The sequence below is a fragment of the Octodon degus genome, unplaced genomic scaffold, assembly GCF_000260255.1.
Source record: "Octodon degus isolate 3935 unplaced genomic scaffold, OctDeg1.0 scaffold00140, whole genome shotgun sequence".
Taxonomy (NCBI): Eukaryota; Metazoa; Chordata; class Mammalia; order Rodentia; family Octodontidae; genus Octodon; species Octodon degus.
Genome location: NW_004524716.1, coordinates 1,955,589 through 1,977,813, shown reverse-complemented (window position 1 = coordinate 1,977,813; position 22,225 = coordinate 1,955,589). Strand labels below are relative to the sequence as shown.

Here is a 22,225-nt window from a genome sequence, read left to right as displayed (position 1 = left end):
TCAAAATTTCAATCCCCTAGTACATTTTAGTCACTTTACTAATTATAATTACATAGAAAGGGAGAAGAAGAAGAAAAAAAAAAAAAAAAAAAAAAGCCCCAGCCATCTGTGGTACTTGTTCTCTTTCCCTGGAGGAAGAGCCAGAGAAGATAATGATTTATTTGAGACGTTGTTAGTCCCACTCAGTAGGAGAATGGATGATGGTTTCTTATTGTGGCTTTAAGGCCCATCTGCTGATGGGTGCAATTTCATTAGGCAAAAATATGTGGGTGGAAGTATGCGTGGAAGTGGTAGAGTAATAGAGGAAGAATGAGATAATTTTTTTTTTAAATGTATTTGGTATAGGGTCTCACTACACAGCTCGGTCTCCTAGTGATCCTCCTGTTTACAGCCTCTCCAGTGCTGGGATTACAGGCGTGCACCTCCACGCCTGGACTCGGTCACAGGCTCAGGGTGCCTGGGGGTGGGACAAGCATGTGGTACTAGGATCGATGCCCCCCACATCCCTGCGCTTGCCTAAGCAGGTGCCTGGTCTGCTGAGCTATCTCGCTGGCCCTGAGAGTGTTTTTATTTGCTGGGAGAAAAGGTACAGGATGTGTGAGACAGTCGGAGTCAAAGGGGCAGATGGAGGAAGGCTACCTCCTTGCTCTCTGTGTGAGGGTGCGTCCCCATGACTCATTCACGGCTAAGCTGTCTTTGACTGTCTTTAACCATGTGATCTGTGTATGTGGCTCGGGTGTGGAGGACTTCACGGACCCGTATGTGGAGTTTCGCCTACTTCTTGACCTAATCTCGCAATGCCCACTGCATAGTGTTTATTGTGTAGTGTAATTACTGTCTGCCTACTCTGTCTCCCTCCTGGCCAGCAAAACTGAACATAATCATAGACTTCTAAGGTTTTGTTGAGGCTGGCGTTGCATAGAAGGGTTGTAGGTTTCTGACCTTTCTGTGGCCCTGTATTCTGGTGTGTGTGTGTGTGTGTGTGTGTACACTTGTGCATTACGTGGGCTAGGGAGATTGTGCAGGGCAGGAGAAAGACAGAAAAATGGAAAATGTTTATGTACAGATTGCTAGAAATGAAACTGGTTAATACTGATTAATACTGATAATTCTGATGGCTTTCCTGCTTTATGATTAAAGGAATATATCAGCCCCATTTTTGCATTTTTTAAACTCCTTTCTGTAAATTGTAGTGTTTGCTGAGAATGATGGCCTTCATGACGAAACATGGCCCAGAGGAGAAGACCCTTCGGGACGTTCCCCATTTACGTAAAACATCACATATCCTAGAACAGTTAAGATAAATCTGTGTGCTCTGCACACTCTGCAGGAACTTGGGCTAGTACTGACACACTTGGCACCGTAGAGGCCGTGCTATTATTCTTAGTGGTCCATCTCCACCACTGAATTGTTCCTTTGTCCAGCGTGTAGGCCCTGGGCATGTTTTTAGGGAGCCAAAGACGGATAAACATAAATCTGCTGCACAGAAAGGCACATGGGCTCGAGGCGGTCTAGGCGGAGCTCTGGAGGGGAGCAGAGCAGCCAGAGATGTCGGAGGGCTTGCAGGGAAGGCAGATAGCAAGAAGGCAGGTCTGCCTTTGCATCTTGGCCCATAGGAAAAGCTCAGACATTCACGCATGGCAGGAGGGGGGCCCGCCACGTCAAGGGAGTGCCATGCCCAGAAGTAGCGAGGACCACAGTTAGAGGGACCGTGTGATGACTTTTCTTTGCCTGACTGAGGGCTGTTCATTGACCAGAATGTGTGTTTAGCATCGTCCCCAGAAAGAGTTCTCTTGCCCCATGATTTCCTTTTCTTTATACCCAGCAATTAAATCCCAGAAGATTGTAATCAGGGAAGGCAGTCACTGAACAGATGAAAATGACTTTGTAATTAGAGCTATTGCTCAATGTGTAATCTATCTGTTCTTGTAATTATTAAGGTTTTTATTCTTATAAGCACATCGCCTCCCATTCTGAAACATCCTTAATCGTGTGCACATAGGGTGCAGGAAGCATGTAAACGCGGGAACGTGTTTGCTTTTGCGTCTTATAATAAAGCACGGCCCATGCTGGCCTGTGGCCGCTTCACACGTCTCGGAGGCCCACAGTCAGTCGACTCCAAGTGGACTGGGGCTGCCTTGTATCTTCTCAGCTTCACCGAGAGGGGAAAATCACATCCTGAGTTTTACATTAGCTTCCTGTTATGATGCATACAATGTCACGACTCTTTTTCTCTTTCCTTGACAGTAATTCCATCATCTAGAGATGATAAATTGCTCTGCCTGTGGCTCTTTAGCTTATTCACTTAGCTGGATATGCCCCTGCAGAGTGGTGTGGAAGGCGCTGCTGCTGGAATTCTCTGCAACCCGGAGAAGAAACCACCAAGGGGCCCGAGCACCTTGTGGTGCCTTGGTTGGCTCATCTGTCCAGGGTCTGCAATATCACATGCCCTGGAGAAGCCAGGGCTTTGTAATTTTTAGCTAATCACTGTGTTTTATTTTGTTTTTAATCAGGTTCAAAGTTAACAAGGATAGTTTCTTAAAATAATATCTGGAGCAGGTTTCTTATGCTTTTTCTTAGTAAATGTTAAACTTGCAATAATCTTCCATCAATAAGAACTAATATCCATAGCAAACCTTAGCATACAATGGCTGCCTGGGTTCCGAAAGTCTGTGGATCCAGTCGTGAGCGGCTGCAGAGCCTAGAACCATCAGTGACAAATGACAAATATATGCAATAAATACTTCTTGAGTGGATGGGTGAAATAATATTCTTTGGTGGAGGACAACAATAGTTAAACCAGGTTTTGAAAATGATAGCTAATAGTTGTGAAATAAACATTTATACCTGGAATTTTAACTTTCTTTAAATTTTCAGTCTTACTTTTGTATCTATTCAAGTACATATGAACCTTAATTGCTCTAATATATTTATAGGATATTAATTATGTGTTCTATCTTACGAGTCACTGAACTGTTGCACACAGTCTTGTCTAAGTTGCAAGTCCAGGACCAAGAATTCCTGGTCCTCTTGTGACTGCTGATGTAAGCTGAAAATGCACTGTGGAGGGAAAATCACTAGAGTGTTATAGTCTTAGAATCAGAGCCAGGGGGCTGGTGAGATGGCTCAGTGGTCTGAAGCACCTACTTAGAGCAAGCTTAGCAAAGCACAGGGACTGCGGTTCAATCCCCCAGCACCACATGCCAGCCAGTCCCGCCCCCGGTGGGCTGAGCTGGACACACATACACACACACACACACAAATAAATAAATAAATTTAAAAAAAAAAAGAATCAGAGCCAGTAACGTGGCCCTGGACTCCAGAGCATTTCATCTGAGACCTATCCCATGGGAATAGAACTCTGCAGGAACAGGAAGGGTTTCACACATGGACTGCGGATGGCCCTGCTCCCTAGACAGTGGGAAGCTTCCTCCGCACATGTTTCTGCTGGGCTGCTTCTGTCTCATCACTGTAGCGTATGCAAACTGGAAAGCGAGAAGCAGACTGCGCAAGGAGTGCTGCAGGCTTCCCGAACTTTCCGTGACCAGGGCGCAGCCTGCAGCGTCTGGTTTTGTGTTTGCTCTTGCAGCTCTACGTGGCCACGGAAGCCATCCTCATCGCGCTGGTCGGAGCCACACCATCGTACCACTGGGACTTGGCGGAGCTCCTGCCCAACCAAAGCCACAGCAACCAGTCGGTGGGCAGAGAGCAGGCCTTCGGGGACTGGCTCCTGACGGCCAACGGCAGCGAAATCCACAAGCACGTGCACTTCAGCAGTAGCTTCACCTCCATCGCCTCCGAGGTAACCCCGCCGGCCGCGCTCCCTGCTGAAGTGTTACTTCTCCTTGTCTGTGTAGGACCGTTTTCTCTTACTGGTTTAAATTTTTGCCACATTTCCTAATAACTGTCTTGTAAATTTAAGAGCTAAAGGTTTTCGTGTATTCCAGGAGACTATCCTATAAAAACATTCTTTTTGCTTCTTTCTACTCATGGAAGAAGTATGCATATTACCAAAGTAGTTAGATGGAATAAGATATACACTCCAAAAGAGTCCATGGTGTCCTTTTAAAGTCCAAAGAACCCCATAGTGTCCTTTTAAAAAGTACATTAAAATTTTCATCTCTCTTTATTATGTATGCAAATGTTAGCAAAGTCGAGCAAAGGAAATGGAATGACCCCCCTGGAAGGCCCGTGGTGCATTTTTAATCTAATCCTGTGAGAGGACCACCGGGCACCTTAACTATGTAGTGAAGACAAAAATGGTCCCCCTTCCTGCCTGGAAGGGGGCTTGGCCCTTGGGCCCTGCGATCCTGTTAATTAATAGGCTTGTACCTGAAGGAGCGGCGAATGCCGGGAGCCTTGCCAGCCCCGTTCTCATTGCTGCGCTAGTCAGCTTTCTCTCCCCAGATCTCTCCAATCACTGCCCTGCAGGGTGCCGGAGTGCCTGCTGAGCCCAGCGCCTCGCCTTCTGCATAGGTCCGGGCCTGGAGCGCAGCCTTCTCCGTGTGTGTGTGTGTGTGTGTGTGTGTGTGTGTGTGTGTGCACGTGCCTGCACTACGGCTCCCAACAGCCTTCACTGTCCTCATCACGCTGAGAGGACAGTCGTTGCTCTCCTATGAGTAGGGCTCACTGCAAGCAGAGACCACCAGCTGAGGGGGGATTTGCTGGGCCTTTTCCAGGGAAGGCCTGGGTTGAAAGGCTTTTACTTCTCAAGCAAGTACAAAGCATTTCTAATCAGAACCCGGCCGTGTCTCCTGTGTTCACCAGAAACCTCCAGGGATTCCTCCTCGCTGCGTACAGGACACAGCAGAGACCCCGAGGCTCTTCACGAGTCACAGCTCGGTGGTCCTGGCATTCCAGGTTTGTGAGCGTCACACGAGGTGTGATGCAAATACAGTCGGTAGCGCTGCAGGTGCCATCCAATAGAAAGGCTTGCAAAAATAGGATGTCTTTATTACCTTGTCCCCCTTGTCACCTTATCCCCCTTATCACCTTAGCCTCCTTATCACCTTATCCTCCTTATCACCTTATCCTCCTTATCATCACCTTCTCCACCATGCAACTTCTGGCTGTTGGTCTAAGTCAAAACGGACAGGCAACATACACATTTTGAAACAATTCAGGGCATCTGGACAGTCCATGAGGGCACAACTAAACACACAAGAGAGAACTTCTAGAAGTGCTTCAGAAGGTGGCAAGAGGGCTGGGGTCATTGTGCCCTAAGTGAGGGCTCTGTTGTGGGGGATACGTGGCAAGGTATGACGTACCTATTTATTTTATTAGTGTCCATTTGCAGCACGTAGTGGTTGCATTTCTCATGTGGAATTGGCACGTGTGCATCATGCCTCTGATTCTTTTTTCGTCCCCTATTTCCCCCTCCCTCCGGGTCTTGGTCCCCCTCTCATTTTTCCCTTCAGTCCTCTTTCTTCCAGCCCTTCTCCCTCTCTTCCCTCCCCGCTCCCTCTATTTCTTTTTTTTTTTTTTTTTTTTTTGGGGGGTTGTGGGGGGGGCAGCTCAGCCCACCAGGGGGCGGGGCTGGCTGGCATGTGGTGCTGGGGGATTGAACCGCGGTCCCTGTGCTTTGCTAAGCTTGTTCCAAGTAGGTGCTTTAGACCACTGAGCCATCTCACCAGCCCCCTCCCTCTATTTCTTATTCCCCAACTCTTACAGAAAAATCTTCCTACTTCCTACCTTCCTATTCATCTGTCTTCTGTCTGAAAGATGACACATATAAGAAACCTTGCAGTATTTAAACTTGTTCTTTTTTTTATATTTTAGGGAAGGGTCCTCAGGGTGTTCAGGGTCTTACTAGTAGATCTGACTCATAGTGATCTGCCTGTTTACAGCCTCCCAAGAGCTGGGATTACAGGCATGCGCCATCACAACCAGTCTGCAGTATTAAACGTGTGTGTCTTTTATCACTTAATCTTATGCTCTTACACTGCATCCATTTACGCATGAATGCCTCATGTATCTTTCTTTATGGCAAAGTATTACTCCATCGTACAGTTCCTTTGTCTGTGCATCTGTTGATGATCCTATAGGTTGCCTCAAAGCTTTAGCTACAGTGTATTTTTTTTATTTATTTGGGGGGGGGCAGCTCAGTCCACCAGGGGGCGGGGCTGGCTGGCATGTGGTGCTGGGGGATTGAACCGCGGTCCCTGTGCTTTGCTAAGCTTGTTCCAAGTAGGTGCTTTAGACCATTGAGCCATCTCACCAGCCCCAGCTACAGTGTATTATAATTGTGCTGCTATAAACATGGGTCTGCATGGATCCCTGTCACTTTGTGGGAGACAGTGATGTACCTCTTACTGTGATAATTTTTGAAAATTTGAATATTCACCATAGTTTTATATCACCTCTTACATACGTCAGGCCGTGTGACATTTCACGGCTCTTACCTCATCACTTCATGCTCAGAATAACACTGTGTGATGGGCATTAATTTTTCCATTTTATTCACTGAAGAAATTACTATCTGAGGTCAAGATTAGCTAATAAGGACAACGTTGGTCTTTGAACCCAAATGAACTGAGATGTCTGTGCTCTTAATTTATTGTACTTTTTGAAATTATTAATCCAAATAGGTATGCTACACATCAGATTTTTTTTTATTGGTAACAGTTTAATATCCCTATTGCAAATAGTTTCAAACTGACCAAAAATTTCAAGAACTGTACAGAGAGCACCTCTGTCTCTCCTACTCTCCTCTGTTACAATATTCCGCTTCGGTGGCACTGTTGTCACTGTTGTCTCTTTATTTCTTTCTTCACCATTTTAAAGTTGCATGGAACAGTGTCCTTTCACCCCCACTTTACACTTAACTTCCACGAGTATTTCCTGAAAATGAAGACAGTCTCACACGGTACCTTAGGTAGCACGGTAAGGGACTTTACACGATTCTAGAGTTTAAACTATACCAATTTTGGCACACCATCCATTTGCAGTTTTGTTGCTTGACCTAATATTATCTTTCAGAGAGCTGTGTTATCTTGTAGCCATATTGGCTCTCGTCGAAAATCAGGCAATACCTGTCGTTGTCTTTCCAGGTATCCTTTGACCTTCAGCTTTCCTTTTATGATGCTGATGGGTTTACAGGTTATAGATCCCTGCCTCTTTAAAAAATAACGACTTTTTTTTTTTGGTGGAACCGGGGATTGAACTCAGTCCTTTGCACTTGCCAGGGAAGCACTTATTCCACTGAGCCATCTCTTGGAACAAGCTTGGCAAAGCACGGGGACCACGGTTCAATCCCCCAGCACCACATGCCAGCCAGCCGCGCCCCCTGGTGGGCTGAGCTGGCCACACACACACACGCACACACACACACACACACTAAATAAATAAATGTTAAAAAAATAAAATAAAATAAAATAAAATGTACCAATAAAATTATTTAAAAAAAAATGACTTTTATTTTAGGTCTGGCTGAAGGCTTTTCACCTGATTTGGTTGTGTACCTCGGGTGAGGACAGTGGGTTGTGCACGCTGTGTCAGGGCGTCACATCTGGACATGTGCAGCATCCATCGGCCTCCCCCACTGTGTGGTGTTCCAGGAACGCAGGGCCCTTGTGCTGATCTCTATCCCTGGCCCTCTGCCTTTTTTTTAAAAAAGCAGGGTCTTTTTAAGTCACTGAGCTGCTGAAGCTGGCCTTGCCTTTTGCGGTTACCTCTGTCGCTCAGAGTGTGGGGATCATAGGCGTGCACAACCCCACCTGGCCCATCTGTACCCTTTTTTGACTACTGTTGTTTCCTTTTAAGGAGTAAGAAATCAAATCAATAGGGAATCACTTTGAGCTGTGTAAGTGTGCTGGTCCTCATCAGATCTGTAGCCCTGACTTAGTGTCCCTTGATGATTCTTGAGGGACCCAAGCTACGTGATGACAGCTGCGCGGTTATTACGGCAGCATTTCTCCACATGAGCAGCCTGCTTTGCGCCTTCCCTTCAAGCAAGAGCTCTGTCTTCTGCCTTCTGTGTCTCCTGACCTGCACTAAATCTAAGTATGTACTCATAGATTTCTGTGCTTTTCAATGACTTACAAGTTTTTATACCCTAATTATTTTGTCATTCAGCTATGCTGTTTACCAGTGGGAACTTTTAAAGCTGGCTTTTGTGTTTTTTAAAAAATTTCAATTGAAATTTTTATTTTAAAATAATTATAGGCTGAGCATGGTAGCACACACCTGTAACCCCAGCACTTGGGAGGCTGAGGCAGGGGGATTGCTGCAAGTTTGAGGCCAGCCTCAAACTTGTGAGCTCAGGCCTAGCCTGAATTACACAGCGAGACCCTGCCTAAAAAAATAAATAGGTAAATGATGAAATAATTGTAGACTTACCTCCAGTTGCAAGAAATACTGCAAAGCCAAGTATAGTGGTGCATGCCTAATCCCAGCAACTTGGGAGGCAGACGCAGGAGGATTGCTGTAAGTTCTAGGCTAGCCTGGGCTGTGAGTTCAAGGCCACCCTGCACTGCGTAGTGAGGCCCCGTCTGAAAAAGAAAGGAAGAAAGACAGACTTACTGACTACAAAGAAATCCTTTACCAGGTTTCCCAAACCAGACAAGAATATCGTAGCGAAGATGCTGATGTTGGTACGGCTCACACACAGCACTTGTACCCCCAAGAGCAACCTCTAGCTGGGCTTCTGGAGTGGTACCGCCCCCCTTTCACCCTTTTCTTAGGTCCTCATGACTACTAATCTTACATTTTATCATTTGAAGAATAATATAAAGGTGAATCATATTGCTAGAACTCTTGAGGATTAGCTTTTTGTACTCAACATAATTCTCTGCAAGTTCGTCCAGATTTAGTTTTTCAAAGTCATGACTGTGTATTAAATTTTCTCAGATATATTTTCTGTAGCAATTATGTTTTTTTTTTTGTTATACATTCTCATATAGATTACACTGCTTGGGTTTCAAATATCAAAACATCCTTTTGTCTGGATATTGTGTATTTCTTTTCACAGATTGCTGAATTCTATCTGCTAATATCCTGCTGAGGACTTTCGCTTCTGAGTTTGTGAGGGTTTTCGACTTGCAGCTTCTATTTTGGACTGTTTCTGATTGGTTTGGGTATTAAAATCATACTAGTTTTACCAAATGAATTGGGATGTATTCTTTTTGTATTTGCTGGAAGAAATTATATAGAATTAGAGTTAGTTCTTTAAGTGTTTAGTGTGATTCCCTTGTGAAATCGTCTAGGCTTATAAATTTCTTTCTGTGGAGTCCGGAGATAACAAACTGAACTTCCTTAAGAATATAGGGCTACTTTAAAGAATTAAAAAAAAATCTTTTCTTTATTTGGTACAGGGTCTTGCTACGCAGCTTGGACTCTGATCCTTTTGTCTTAGCCCCCTAGCTGAGATTACAGGGGATTACTGGGGATTACAGGTGTGCGCCGTCACACCCGGTTTCAGTGGCCAAGAAGGCCAGGGCAGGCATGCGGTACTGGGGATTGAACCCAGGTCCTTGCACTTGCCAGGCAGCCGCTTAGACCGCCGCTGAGCTATCTCCCCAAGCAGGGCTACTTAAATGATTAGTTACTGTTTAAATGAGTTGTGGTAGTTTGTGCTTTTTAAAGAATTGGCTCATTTCATCTAAGTTATTAAACTTATGTGTATAGAATTGTTTATGGTATTACCTTATCTTTTTGATGTCTGTCTGAAGTCACATTTACTCTTTTATTGTTCGATAGTCATAATTTGTTTCTTTTCTGTTAATTTATTTAATCATTATACAGGTTTGTCAGTGCCACTAATTTCTTTTTTTTAACAAACATCAGCATTATTATTTTATTGCTTTTTCTCTATTATTTGTATTTTTTAATTTTGCTAACTTGAGGTCTTTATTATTTCTTTCATTCTGTTTTCTTTGGACTCTCCTACCTCCCTTTTCTTCCTTTTTTATGTTTTAGTGGTAATAGCCTATATTACGGATGAGGATTTTCCTGTTTGCAAATGAAAATATTTTGGGGCTATACATTTTCCTCATAGGACTGCTGTAACTGTATCCCACAAATATTGTGGTATTTTCATTTAGCTCAGTGTAGCTTTTTTTTTCCCCCTTATACCTTTCTCTTTCATTATGGATTATTGAAGTATATTGTTTGGTTTCTTAGTGTTTGGAGCTTTTCCTGTTGTTGACTCCTAGTTTGATTCCATTGTGGTATGATAATATGATTTCCATTCTTATAAGTTTATTTAGGTTTCTTTTGGCCCTCAAAATTAGTGTATATTGTATTGTTATTGTTGGGTATAATGCCTTGTAAGTATTATTTATGCCCTGTTAGTAGATGGTATTGTTTGTTCCTGTATGGTCTTACTGACTTTCTGTCTAGTTGTATGGATTGTTGAGAGAAAAGTGATCATGCCTCTTATTAACTTGCCAGAAATGTCAGTTTTCCTTTGAGTTTTCTGAAGTTCTCATTCACATAGTTTATACCTCTGTTGTTTGCTGTATGTATATGTGTATGAATACTTGGACTTTTTTTTTTTTTTTTTTCTTTTGAGGCAGGGTCTCACTATGTAGTTCAGGCTGGCCTTGACTTACTATGTGGTCTAAGCTGGTCTTGAACTCACAGAACTCTTCCTGCCTCAGCCTCCCGAATGCTGAGATTACAGGTGTGCACCACAGCACGTGGAAGTCACTTTGACTCCTGGGATGGTTTGACTTGTAATATTTACATAATGTTCCTCTCCATGCCTGGTCATTTTCTTATGTGAAGTCTAAGTTACCTCACACTGGATGTAGCCAGCCCTTTCTTTAGTAAGTGGTAGCAGATGTTTTCCTCCTTGGACGTTCAGCTTGCCTGCACTGCTTCACTGTGCATGAACTGAGTTACCTGTCGCCACTGCACACTCGTGCCGGGTTCTTCAGTCTTCTCTGCCATCCTCTGTCTTTATTGTTATACTGAAATATTTTACATTTAATGTCATTATTCATATGTTAGAGCTGACATCATCGGTGTTATTGGGTTTTTCGCTCTTTCAAGCATCTTTATTTTATTTATTTAATCTATGTTCTGGTACCAGGGATCGAACTCAGCACCTGGCATGTGGCGGGCAGGCACTTAATGCTGCTGAGCTATCTTGTTGTTTGTTCTGTGTTATTTCCCCCCACCTTTCTCCTATCCTCGCATGAATGAATTGAACATTGTTTTAGAATTCCATTTTTCTTACTTTAAAAAATTTTTTTTTAAATAAATTTAGGACAGTGTCTACAGGGTGTACAGGGTCTTACTACATAGATTGAATTTGTAGTGATTTTCCTGTTTTTAGCCTCCCAAGCATTGGGATTATAGGCGCGCGCCACTGCGCCCAATCTCAATCGCCATCTTGGTGCGCCCCAGGGCGGGGCTGTGGCATGGCAAGCCGGGAGGCGCTTTAGTCCACTGAATTATCTGGCTAGCCCAGAAGAGATACTATGCTTCAATTCCTGAATCTATTATTCTATCCTTTGAAATACTGTCTACTTTTCTTGAGCTCTTTTGTTATTTTTTTCCCATAATTTTATTGAGAAATAAGTAGCAATGAGACAGTTTCAAATCGAATTGGTAGGACAGTTCCAATAATTAACACATTGCATGCTGTCTTCCTAGTGGTTATTTGTTGTACAAAATGCAGACATGATATCCTATTTACAAACACTATTAGAACAAATCCCTCTATTCCTTGAATTAAGAGAATGTAGCTATATATCTATCCTAACCATTTTGAATGCACAGATACAAAATGGTCATTCATCTATATCCCTTTTTTTGTTTAGTTCCATCATTTAAATATTACAAGTGTGTGAACTCAGCAAAATATAGAATTCCATTTTGATTTACTTGTAGTTTTTCTTTGTACTGTACCTGTTTGTGCAGCTTTTATCAGTGATGACTTTCAGCATTACACTACATGTGAATAATGGGCCACAATCTTCTGATTCTCTCAGTTTGAGCGACACAGAATCAGCATCATTTTCTGTCCCTTTACGTTTTCTAGGTTATAATCATTTTAACTGGTTGTTCTACAGGCTTTTTTGTTCTACACAGTGCTGTAATTTGACACTTAAAAAAGGAAACCATGTTGTCCTTACCCCAAGCTCCCTTAGCCCTGAGTTAGGGCAGTTCTGCCAGTGACACATTCTCTTAGTTTTCCTTCATCTGAGAAGAAACCTTGATTTTGTTTTTTCTCTTGGTTTTCATGGGTTTTAAAATTCTCTGCCCGCTTAGGCAAGCGCAGGGCCCGGCTTCGATCCCTGGCACCACATGCTGCGCTGGCACCTCCCCTAGTGCTCTGAGCCGGGCGTGGTGGCGCCTGTAATCCCAGTGATGGAGAGGCCAACAACGGGAGGATCAGTGGGACCAAGCTGGGTAGTGAGATCCTATACCAAGCACATAAAAATAAATAAATAAGGGTCAGGGAAATAGCTCAATAAAATAAGCGACTGCCTGGCAAGCACAGGGTCCTGAGTTCAAACCCCGGTGGCAATAAATAAATAAATAAATAAATAAATGAAATTCTTGAGGACCATCCCACTTCCTCCTGGTCTCTGGGAATTCTGATAAACAGTCCGCCATTGAAACGTGAATTTTTTTTCTCCCCTGTACGTAGGCCGTCGTTCCTCTCTTGCTGCTTTCAAGATGTTATTTTTTATTCTCAGTTTTTATTAATCAGACGAGGGTGTTTCTTGGTCTAGGTTTCTCTGTGGTTCATACTGTTGACTGCGGTTGTTAAGTTTGAAAGTTTATCTCTTGACAAATTGGGGAATGTTGTGCTATTATTTTATTTATAAACTATTAGTTATTTAATTGCATCCTTAACCCTGTCATCTTTCTCCTTTCCCTTAAGAACTCCAGTAATGGCTGTTCTTTTATTATAGGCTCACAGATCTCTAAAGCTTTGTTCCTTTTTTCAGACTATTTTCTCTTTGACTCACGGTTGCTATGTCCTATGTTCTGCTTATTTATTTATTTTTGCAGAACCGGGGATTGAACTCAGGCCCTTGCGCTTGCCAGGCAAGCACTTATTCTACTGAGCCATCTCCCCGGCCCTACATTTACTAATTTTAGGGCCAGCCAAATAGCTCAGTGGATTAAAGCACCTGCAAGCAGGCACAGGAGCCGGGGGTTCGATCCCCGGGCCTGCTGTGCAGGCCCTGCCCTTGGGGACGCTGAGATGGCAATTGAGAGTGGGCGTGGTGGCAAGTGCCTGCAATCCCAGCTCTTGCGGGGTACTGTAAACAGGAGAATCACTAGGAGTGTGATCTAATAGTGAGACACTGAACACCCCGGAGACCCTTCCCTGAAACAAAAGTAAATAAATGAAAAATAAATAAATTTCCTGATTTTTGTCCAGTTATGGCTTCCATTTTTCTGTTGAACTCATCTATCATAGATGTTATTCAAAAATTCTGTTGTTCTTTTTTTTTTTTTTTTCACAATTTCTTTGCCAGGATATATATATTTTCTTGCCACTTGTTTGAAGCACTGGGCAAGTGCACATCAAAGCAGCTCTGTGACGGTGGGCTTAACATTTTGTTAGATAACTCTCACATCTCTGTCACTTCAGTGATTGTTTTTACCCCACCCATGTGGTTTGAGTAATTGTTGATATGGCAAATTATTTTTAATTGAAATCTGCCAACCTGCATTATGACGTTATGAGATTCTCTGTCTTGCGCCTGCCTCCTGTTTTTGCTGGCTTTCTGTGACACAGCCCTGGCAGAGAAGTGGGGAGGAGCTGCTTGTCGCTACCCGGAAGTGGTGGGAATCCAGCCACTCAGGTGACCCACGCCAATTGCTCACTGCTCCACAGGAGTGAGAGTGTCGCTGCCCTGCCTGGCACTGCCCGGTGGGGTTGGGCCAGCTGTCCCTGCCTGGCCGGGGTGGAAGCCTGGGTTCCCCACTCTACCTTTGCTTGAGTGGATGGGGCTGAAGACATCACTTACTGTGTGTGGGGGGACTGGGTGACTGTAGAGCCACTCTTACCTAGGACCGTTCTGTCTTGTTAGGCTGGCCCTGCCCAGCCTTCGGATGGAGAGAGGGGGTTATAGCAGGACGCCTTTGTTCCCCGCCCCATCAGAGCACCGCTTAGCCACTTGCAGAGATGTATTTTAAGGTACAGTACGTGCATGCTGCCTGTACAGATAGTGAGCCTGTCTGCAGCAGATGCTCCAAGATGTGTGGAGAACTGCAGGGGAAGGGAGGGGAGTGCAGGGGAAGGAAGGGAGGGGAGGGAGCAGAAGGGGAGGGAAGGGCAGGGCTGCCCTTCTGCACCCCTGGGTGATATCCACGCACCGCCCTCCCATGGGCCCCGGGGGGAGCCCTGTGGGCATGGTTTAGGGGGAATTCTCTTTGGAGCACCTCACAGGCTAAACGGTCTGCGTCAGCCTTGGTGAGTCCAAGATGCCCCGCAAGGGTGTCTGTGGCCACTGCTCTGGTGGTGAAGAAGTACGGGGTACACTGCAGGCCACCAGTGGAGGAGGACTCGGACCCCCCAGTTTCTCAACTGTGGTGAGGTCATGCTATATTTGGACAGAGCTGTGGGTAAGAAGATGGGTTTGTGCCTTACAGGGTTTCGTAAGTAGAAGAAAGAGTGAGCACCTCTTAGCGCTAGCAGCTCTACTTTATAGGTTAACAAGTAGGAGCGAATTTAAAGAATTTGCCCTAAGCCATATTCCTACTAAGCTACAGGTCTGGGGTTCATACTCTTTACATCTCTGGTTTCCAAACCATTTTTTAAAGAGTAAAACCCTTTAGTTTTAAATGGTACCTTACATGGCTTATTGGTATTTTAAAAAGCTGACAACTGCAGCGTGAAGAGACGGATTATGTAACGAGAGAAAATCCTTGCCAGCTGCTCTTGTACCAGAAGCTTAATATCTAGAAGAGTTCAAAAACTTCCCACCAACTATACCAAATAACCTAATGAATAAATGGTCAAATGAGCTGAACAGACCCTTCTCAAAAGAAGAAATACAGTGCCAGAAAGTGTATGAAAAACGTTCAACATCTTTTTTCAGTTAGGGAAACGCGAAGCAGGGAAGCACGTCGGGGATTCCTCTCACCTGCAAACAATAAGTGCTGGTGAGGAAGTGTGGAAGGTACCTTCTCCACGGCTGGCGGGAGTGTAAATTGGTTCAGCCAAATGGGTGAAATTCGTGTAGAGGCGCCTCAAAAATACTAAAACTAGAGCTACCACTGGATCCAGCCATATGACTCTTTGTATAAACCTGAAAGAATTAAAGTCAGCATACTACGCCCATGGATATATTCTCTCTAATACATGGAATCTAAAAAAAGATTTTTTTTTCCTGTATTTTTTTAGGGAAAGGTCTGCAGGGTGTTCAGGGTCTCACTACTAGATCGGACTCATAGTGATCCTCCTGTTTACAGCCTCCCAAAAGCTGGGATTACAGGCGCTGGCCACCATGCCTGGTCTCAATTGCCATCTCAGCATGCCCTGGGGGCAGGGCTGGCTCAGCAGGCCTGGGGATTGAGCCCCCAGCCCCTGCGCCTGCTTGCAGGTGCTTTAATCCACTGAGCTATGCTGAGCTGTTTGGCTGGCCCTAAAAAAAATGATGATAAAAAATAGAAGGGAGACAAGAGGAAGAGAGTAAGTAGGAGGTGGATGTCGAAGAGTAATATTAGAGATGGATATACTCAAAAGATACACATTGAGAATCTGTGTTTTATAAAATTAATAGGCGTTAATAAGGAACATGAAAAGCAACAGAGGTAAGTGTTTTGCTGTAGTCACTGAAGAAGGTTGGGGTCCAGGCCAGGCCCCTTCACCACTGCTACCCTGTGGAGCTCCAGAGGCATTTGTAGAGACCAGAGCCAAGAGCTCACTCTGCCGGGGCCACATCATCCTTGGCAGTGAAGTGACAGGAGGTGACAGGTCGAGGTATGCCTTGGTGGGAGTTGGCAAGAATGCACGCCCACGATGCCACGGAGCTCATGGGGCATACGCACTGGGCTGAAAAGCGGGGAGGGCACATAGCTTCCCACGGCCAGTCACCTGTCAGGAGAGCCTTGACAGGCAGAATTCTGGGGGAGTGGGAAAAACAAGAATAGTACTTATGTTGAAAACTGTAATAAAATAATATGGCTTAGAGCAGCTGGCAGCTGTCCCAGTGTCCTCCAGTGAGTAAGTGGAGGAGCCTGGCCACTGAGTCCTATGGCCCCTCTCCTGGGACTCGGAGGCAGGAGGAGCCCTTCTGTGAGTGGTGTCTTGTGCTTGCCTTCTTTAAGGGGACATCGTCCAGGGTGTTTAGACTCTGGCTAGCAGTCCTGCACACACAGACCTACTCAAGAACCTTGGAAATGACAGTTCGGCTCTATCAATCCCAACTAAACATACATAGTTCTTGATAGAATAGAAAATAACCAAGGAGCATTAAATAATACTAACAGATCTGTTCAGCAGTTCACAACGCGTCCTGAGCCCACCGACCAGGGCTGATGCTGCTACCCACATTGCTCCTTTCAGAGGAGATTCAGGGAGACCTAGCAAGGCCTTCTCTGTATTATGTTTCTCCCTGCAAAGTCCTTTTCTCTTATTTGGAGGTCCAAGTGCTGTGTCCATCGCATCTGTTGTGGTTTGTGTCTAGGTGTCCCCCAAAGCCTCATGCAGTCACTGGGGGCAGCTTCTAGACTTTGCGATTAATTCATGATCCAGTGCTGAGATGATGGGTGTGAGTGCTGCACCTGCCCCGGGGTTGGGTAATCTGCAAACAGTACAGGGAGGGAGAGAGGCTTGCTCTCTGCCTCTGCTGCTGCTGCTGCTGCCGCCACTGCTTCTCCCATTGTTCTTTGCTGTTTCCACCACCAGGAACTGCTGCCCTCTGCCATGTGCCACTGTGCCTTGGAGCAAACTGACTATGGACTGAAACCTCCACTAACTATGAGCTCAATAAACCTTTCCTTCCTAATTTGGGGTGTTGGGTACTTCATCCTAGGAACAAGGAAGAAGTCACTGTGACAGCATGATGCCACCATCCCCATGTTCAGACTGGGGGTTCTCACACTTGCTTTTGCCATGGCTATTGGAGGGCTGGAGGGGTGGTGCTTCCAAGTCCCGGTGTCCTCCAGTGGCTCCCGGGTTCCTGCCAGTGCTAGCACAACCACAAGTTAATGGAGAAACAGCAACAGGGTCTGGAGCAATGACCATGGTGATGGAGGGTCAGCAGAGGCAGGCTGGCCCCTCAGCCATTCATCAGCCAGCATCATTCAAGAATGCTGCTCTCTACACTGAGTGGAGTTCATCTTTACTACAGTGAAGTGCAGTTCAGACCTTCTTAGTATTGTTTTGATTGCCTGTCAGGTTTGCAATCGCTTCTCCAGTCTTGAAAATGGGCATGTTGAAACAGTGTGTGGTATAAAATAATACTATGTTTGGCTCTTATTCAATATAACAATTAAGTTAAACTATTAGTATAAAGTTAAATTATTTAGTTAAAGAATAAAGTTAAAAAAGAAAGTCCTCTTTGTCTATAACATGAAACTCATGAAAATAAATACCGACATAGAGTCTATAGAACTAATCCTATTATTTAGGAGATAGTGTTAAAAATGCACATTATTTTTTTTTTTCTCTCTAGTACTTTTATTGTTCATGAACGAGCTCACACATTGAGAGGGAAACCTACCTCCATGTCTCTCTGCCCTGGTTCTGCCCCTGGTTCTGTCCTGATTGCCCCCGGCTCCTTCCAGTCACCCCTGCAGAGAGGCCCGTGTCCCAGCATCTTCAGGGATCCTCAGTGTTTTTCTTGCAATGTCAGCCAGCCAAGTCCTGGGTTCTCAGGTTGTTCATTTGCAGATACCCTGAATGCTTGGGGTTGTCTCTGGAGACAGTGAATTGGCCTTCACAGAGTCTGCGTAGTGTTTAAACTACTACACCTGCTGATGGGTGACGTCCACGCTAGCCTCCCTGTTGCTTGCTGAATCCAGCACACGCAGTAATCATTGAACACGAATCCAGAGGCCACAAAGGAGAGTCCAAGGACACACCAGTGTGTACCGAGCCTCCTCCAGACTCCATTCAATCCTGAAAAAAAAAAAAGGGATTGAACTCAGGCCCTTGCACTTGCCAGGCAAGTGCTTATTCCACTGAGCTATCTCCCCAGCCCCCTTAGATTTCTTAAGCTGTTTTTGCATTCTTCAATTTGCTGGTTGTCCGAGGTCATTCCTATGGCCGTCATATTTGCTGACGTTTCCCGTATCACATCTCTGTAGAGCTTCTGTTGAGATGGATTCAGCACAGCCCGCTCCTCCGTGGTAAAGGGCACAAGCACATCTTCCAGGGTCGCCGCCTGCATCATGTGGGTTGATGGTCTCCGAGGATCCTTCCAGTGCTGCTGGCAGCCAGTAGAAACTTCATGAAATGTTGTCTACTCAGCCGGAAACTGTCAGTAACACCAAAAATACAATTTTTTTTTTTCCTGTATTTTAGGGAAGGGTCTACGGGGTGTTCAGGATCTCACTACTAGATCAGACTCATAGTGATTCTCCTGCTTACAGCCTCCCAAGAGCTGGGATGACAGGCGCGCACCAACACGCCCAGTCTCAATTGCTGTCTCAGTATGCCCCGGGGGTGGAGCTGGCGCAGCAGGCCCAGGGATCGAAATCCTGGCCTCTGCGCCTGCTTGCAGGCACTTTAATCTGCTGAGCTATTTGGCTGGCCCTAAAAATACACATTTAAAACACTTTGCTTGCATCTGATTGGAGCTGGGTCAGGCCTTGCAGAACTTTCTTACAGATGGCTTGGGAAGGGGTGAATAAAAGGTTAAGTAGATGTGATTAACATGATATTTAATGTAAAAAAAGCCTCCCTCTAATCTAGGAGTCTTGACTACTCTAAAATGAGCTAATAGCCATTGGGGTGAATTTATGTAGCAAATTGCTGTCTGCAATATTCAAATTATTCCCTGAGCTCTGACTCACATACAAAACACCAAATATCACGGAGACACACAATTATCATGCTTAATTAATGTTTGCAACCAAAAAGTGTAAGGTTGGACTCTTTAATATCACTGTGGATATTGAAGAGCTAAAATTGACTGACTATTGTCTGGAGATTAATATGTTTTCCCCCAAGCCATACCCTGGGGTCAAAAGACAGAGTATTAAAACTATTTGAAAAATTCACTGCAATTAATTGCTTTAGGGGCTAATTTTTTTTAATGCCTTGCTTCCTCATGCCAGTACCTCTGATTGTTATGGCCCGCACACTTCACCCATTAAGTGGTAATTCAGAGTGACAACTACACCAAAATGAAGCAGGTTAGTTAATCACCATGAAACTGTTCCCGGAATACCCTGCCCGAGCTGTCCCTAATCACAGGAGGCCTCTGATTACCTGATTTTCTCCTGCAGTGAGATTTTTCATAGCTGTAAATAAATAGTTTTTATGAGAAATACAGGAGACGGAAGGGTGGAAGATTGGGGCTGGTGTCAGAGCTGTCAGAATTTTTCACAGCAGAGCAGAACGGACTCTGGGGTTACATAGAGCCCTTGGAGTCACGTGCTCGGGTGCTAGGAATGTCGCTGCTTATTACAAGCTGGGGGTCCAAGTGGTGGCAAGTTGTCATCTCCGTTCGTTTTCCTCAAAGTACAACCCTGAGTCACGAGGAGCTTGCTATGAGCCGTGTGCCAGGCTTGCTTGCCCATGTTGGTGGGCCTGCCCACCCAGCCAGAAGCTCCTGTTGTCTTCTTTCTAGCTGTGGCAAGCTGGGCTAAGACCCTGACTCGGTTCTTTTCTCATTGCTGAGACTCACTCAGCAGCCAGCAGCCATAATCGAATAAAGGATGAGAAGCAACGGTGCCCTCTGACCACGCACTCCGCCTCCTGACAGCCCACGCAGGTCCGCTCCTCTGCGGCTGAATCCTCTGATGCGCGCAGTGCTGTTGCCACGCAGTCACCTGCCAGAAGCCTGGCTGCTGAATGACAAGACTCTGAGGGGACATTCCATATCCCCCACACAGCAGAATGGCCATGGGGTCGTTTCCTCTCAGGAAAGGCTGAGCTGGTGGTGGTGAGCTACTGTGGGCTTCTGAACACATTCACTTTGAAGGAGAAGCCCCACAGCCAGTGGAGGAGTGAGGGGCCTCTGTGGTCATCCCTGCCGTGGCCTCCCCAGCTCACGGGCTCACTGACAATGGAGAGTCAGTCACAGCACATTTCCTCTTCCTGTGTGATTATAGATGTCCCTCCTGGTTGACATATTTATAGACTAATTAAAGATAAAACCTAAGTATTCCAGGGGCTAAAGATAAAACCAAAAGAGGCTAAAGATAAACCAAAGTATTCCAGATGTCCGACTGGCTATAGGAAAAAGGAATGTCCCTTCATACTGGCTTCGTACAGGGGAATGCCACTGGGCGACTCCAGAAAAAGACAGGCCATTTGTTATGTCCCTGCATCCCTGTAAACTCACATCTCGATGCTTAAATTAGTGCAACAGTCAGTGTATGCTGATGCCTGAAGACTATACTTTCACTCTTGTTACATAAATAATTCTGCAGGTGTTTAATTGGTTCTGGCAGGGCCAGCCAGATAGCTCAGTGGATTAAAGCACCTGCTTAGGCAGATGCAGGGACCAGGGTTCGATCCTGGCATGCCATGCAGGCCCCGCCCCTAAGGCGCGCTGAGCTGGTGATTGAGACTGGGCATGGTGGTGCGTGCCCGTAATCCCAGTGCTGAGGAGGCTGAACACAGGAGTATCACTACAAGTCCGATTGTGCAGTGAGACCCTGTAGACCCTGCACTAAATACATAAAATAATAATAATTAGTTCTGGCAGATGCTGCAAGAACAGTGCTTGGGACAGATACAGTGATGGCCTTAAGAAGAACACAGCATTGGCGGGGGGGTGGGGATGTGAGTATAAGATTGACCATGAGTCAGTTTAGGAAGAAAAGCAGCAAGGTGGGCAGATAGGAGTGAGGGTCAGCTCTGCTGAGGTGACTCAGGCCAGCGCACAAAGAGCTGGCTGGATGTGGCGATTTGGATCTGCAATGCAATGCTTTAGGTTGGAGGCCAAGGGTGAAGTCAAGAGTGTGCAGAGGTGGGGCTTCTGGGAGGTGATTGGCTCTTGAGGGGCCTAAAAGGGGAAATTAAAATGTTAAATAACGGGGCTGGAGAGATAGCTCAGTGGTCTGAGCACCTGCCTGGCAAGCACAGGACCGGAGTTCGATCCCTTGTACTGCATGCTGCACTTGCCTTGCCCTGGGCATGACGTGCTAGCCACCAAAAACCAAGCATGGTGGTGCACGCCTGTAATCCCAGTGCTGGAGAGGCTGAGACAGGAGGGTCACTATGAGTCTGAGCTGTGTATTGAGACACTGTACCAAATTAATTAATTAATTTAAGGGCCCACTCAGCATGCCCACCAAGATCAGCAGGCCTGAAAACAGAACACTTTCCTTTGTGCAAACCCCTGTCTTCACTGCCTTTGTGTAACTGATGGCCTTGCAACGTAACTTCAAATATAAGGGGACTCTTCATCCTTTGTGTAACTGATGCTTGCTTAACTGATGGCCTTGCAGCGTAACTCGAGATGTTTAACCTTCCTTAGCAACCCATGATGTTACCAACCTTTCCATCATAATCCATGTCATCTGCTTTGTACCTGCCTGCTTTCCCTCCCTATAAAAGCCTCAAACCCTGCTGAGCAGGGCTGACTCTTTGGCAGAGATCTCAGTCAGGCCACCAGTGCAATAAACTCCTTCCTAAACCTCTGTGCTGTTTCCTCCTGTGTTTGGTCTGTTTTCAGTAACTGAGCTCATCAATGGACTAATCCATTGATAGATTTATAATGAGCTATTATGAGGACTGGTTGGAAGAAGTACATCACTGCAGGCATAGGCCAGCCACATAGCTCAGCAGACTGAAGCACCAGCTTAGGCAGACACAGGGACCGGGGTTCAGTCCCGGAGTGCCGTGCTGGCCCCACCCCCAGGGCATGCTGAGATGGGAATTGAGACTAGGCATGGTGGCGTAATCCCAGCGCTTGGGAGGCTGAAAACAGGAGGATCACTATGAGTCCAATCTGTATAGTAAGACCCTGTAGACCCTGTTCTAAATACATTTTTAAGAAAATTGCAGGCATGCCTTGGCAGGGGACATTTTGCCCTGAGACCCTTTTCCTCTGTCTCTACTTTGCATGAAGCAAATAGCTTTCCCACACCATGTGTTTCCACCATTATGCACTGCCTCCCCACAGGGCTAAAAGCC

At 45.5% G+C, this 22,225-nt stretch overlaps 1 protein-coding gene across 1 annotated transcript in view; it reads left to right on the top strand.

Moving 5' to 3' along the window:
* Positions 1-1,208: 1,208 nt before the first annotated feature.
* Slc22a15 (solute carrier family 22 member 15) overlaps positions 1,209-22,225 on the top strand; it is a 65,908-nt gene continuing 44,891 nt past the window's right edge. The window contains exons 1-2 of the mRNA XM_012517020.2: positions 1,209-1,269; positions 3,549-3,802. Of these exons, the coding sequence (XP_012372474.1) occupies positions 1,209-1,269; positions 3,549-3,802 (315 nt within the window). The remainder of the gene's footprint in view (positions 1,270-3,548; positions 3,803-22,225) is intronic.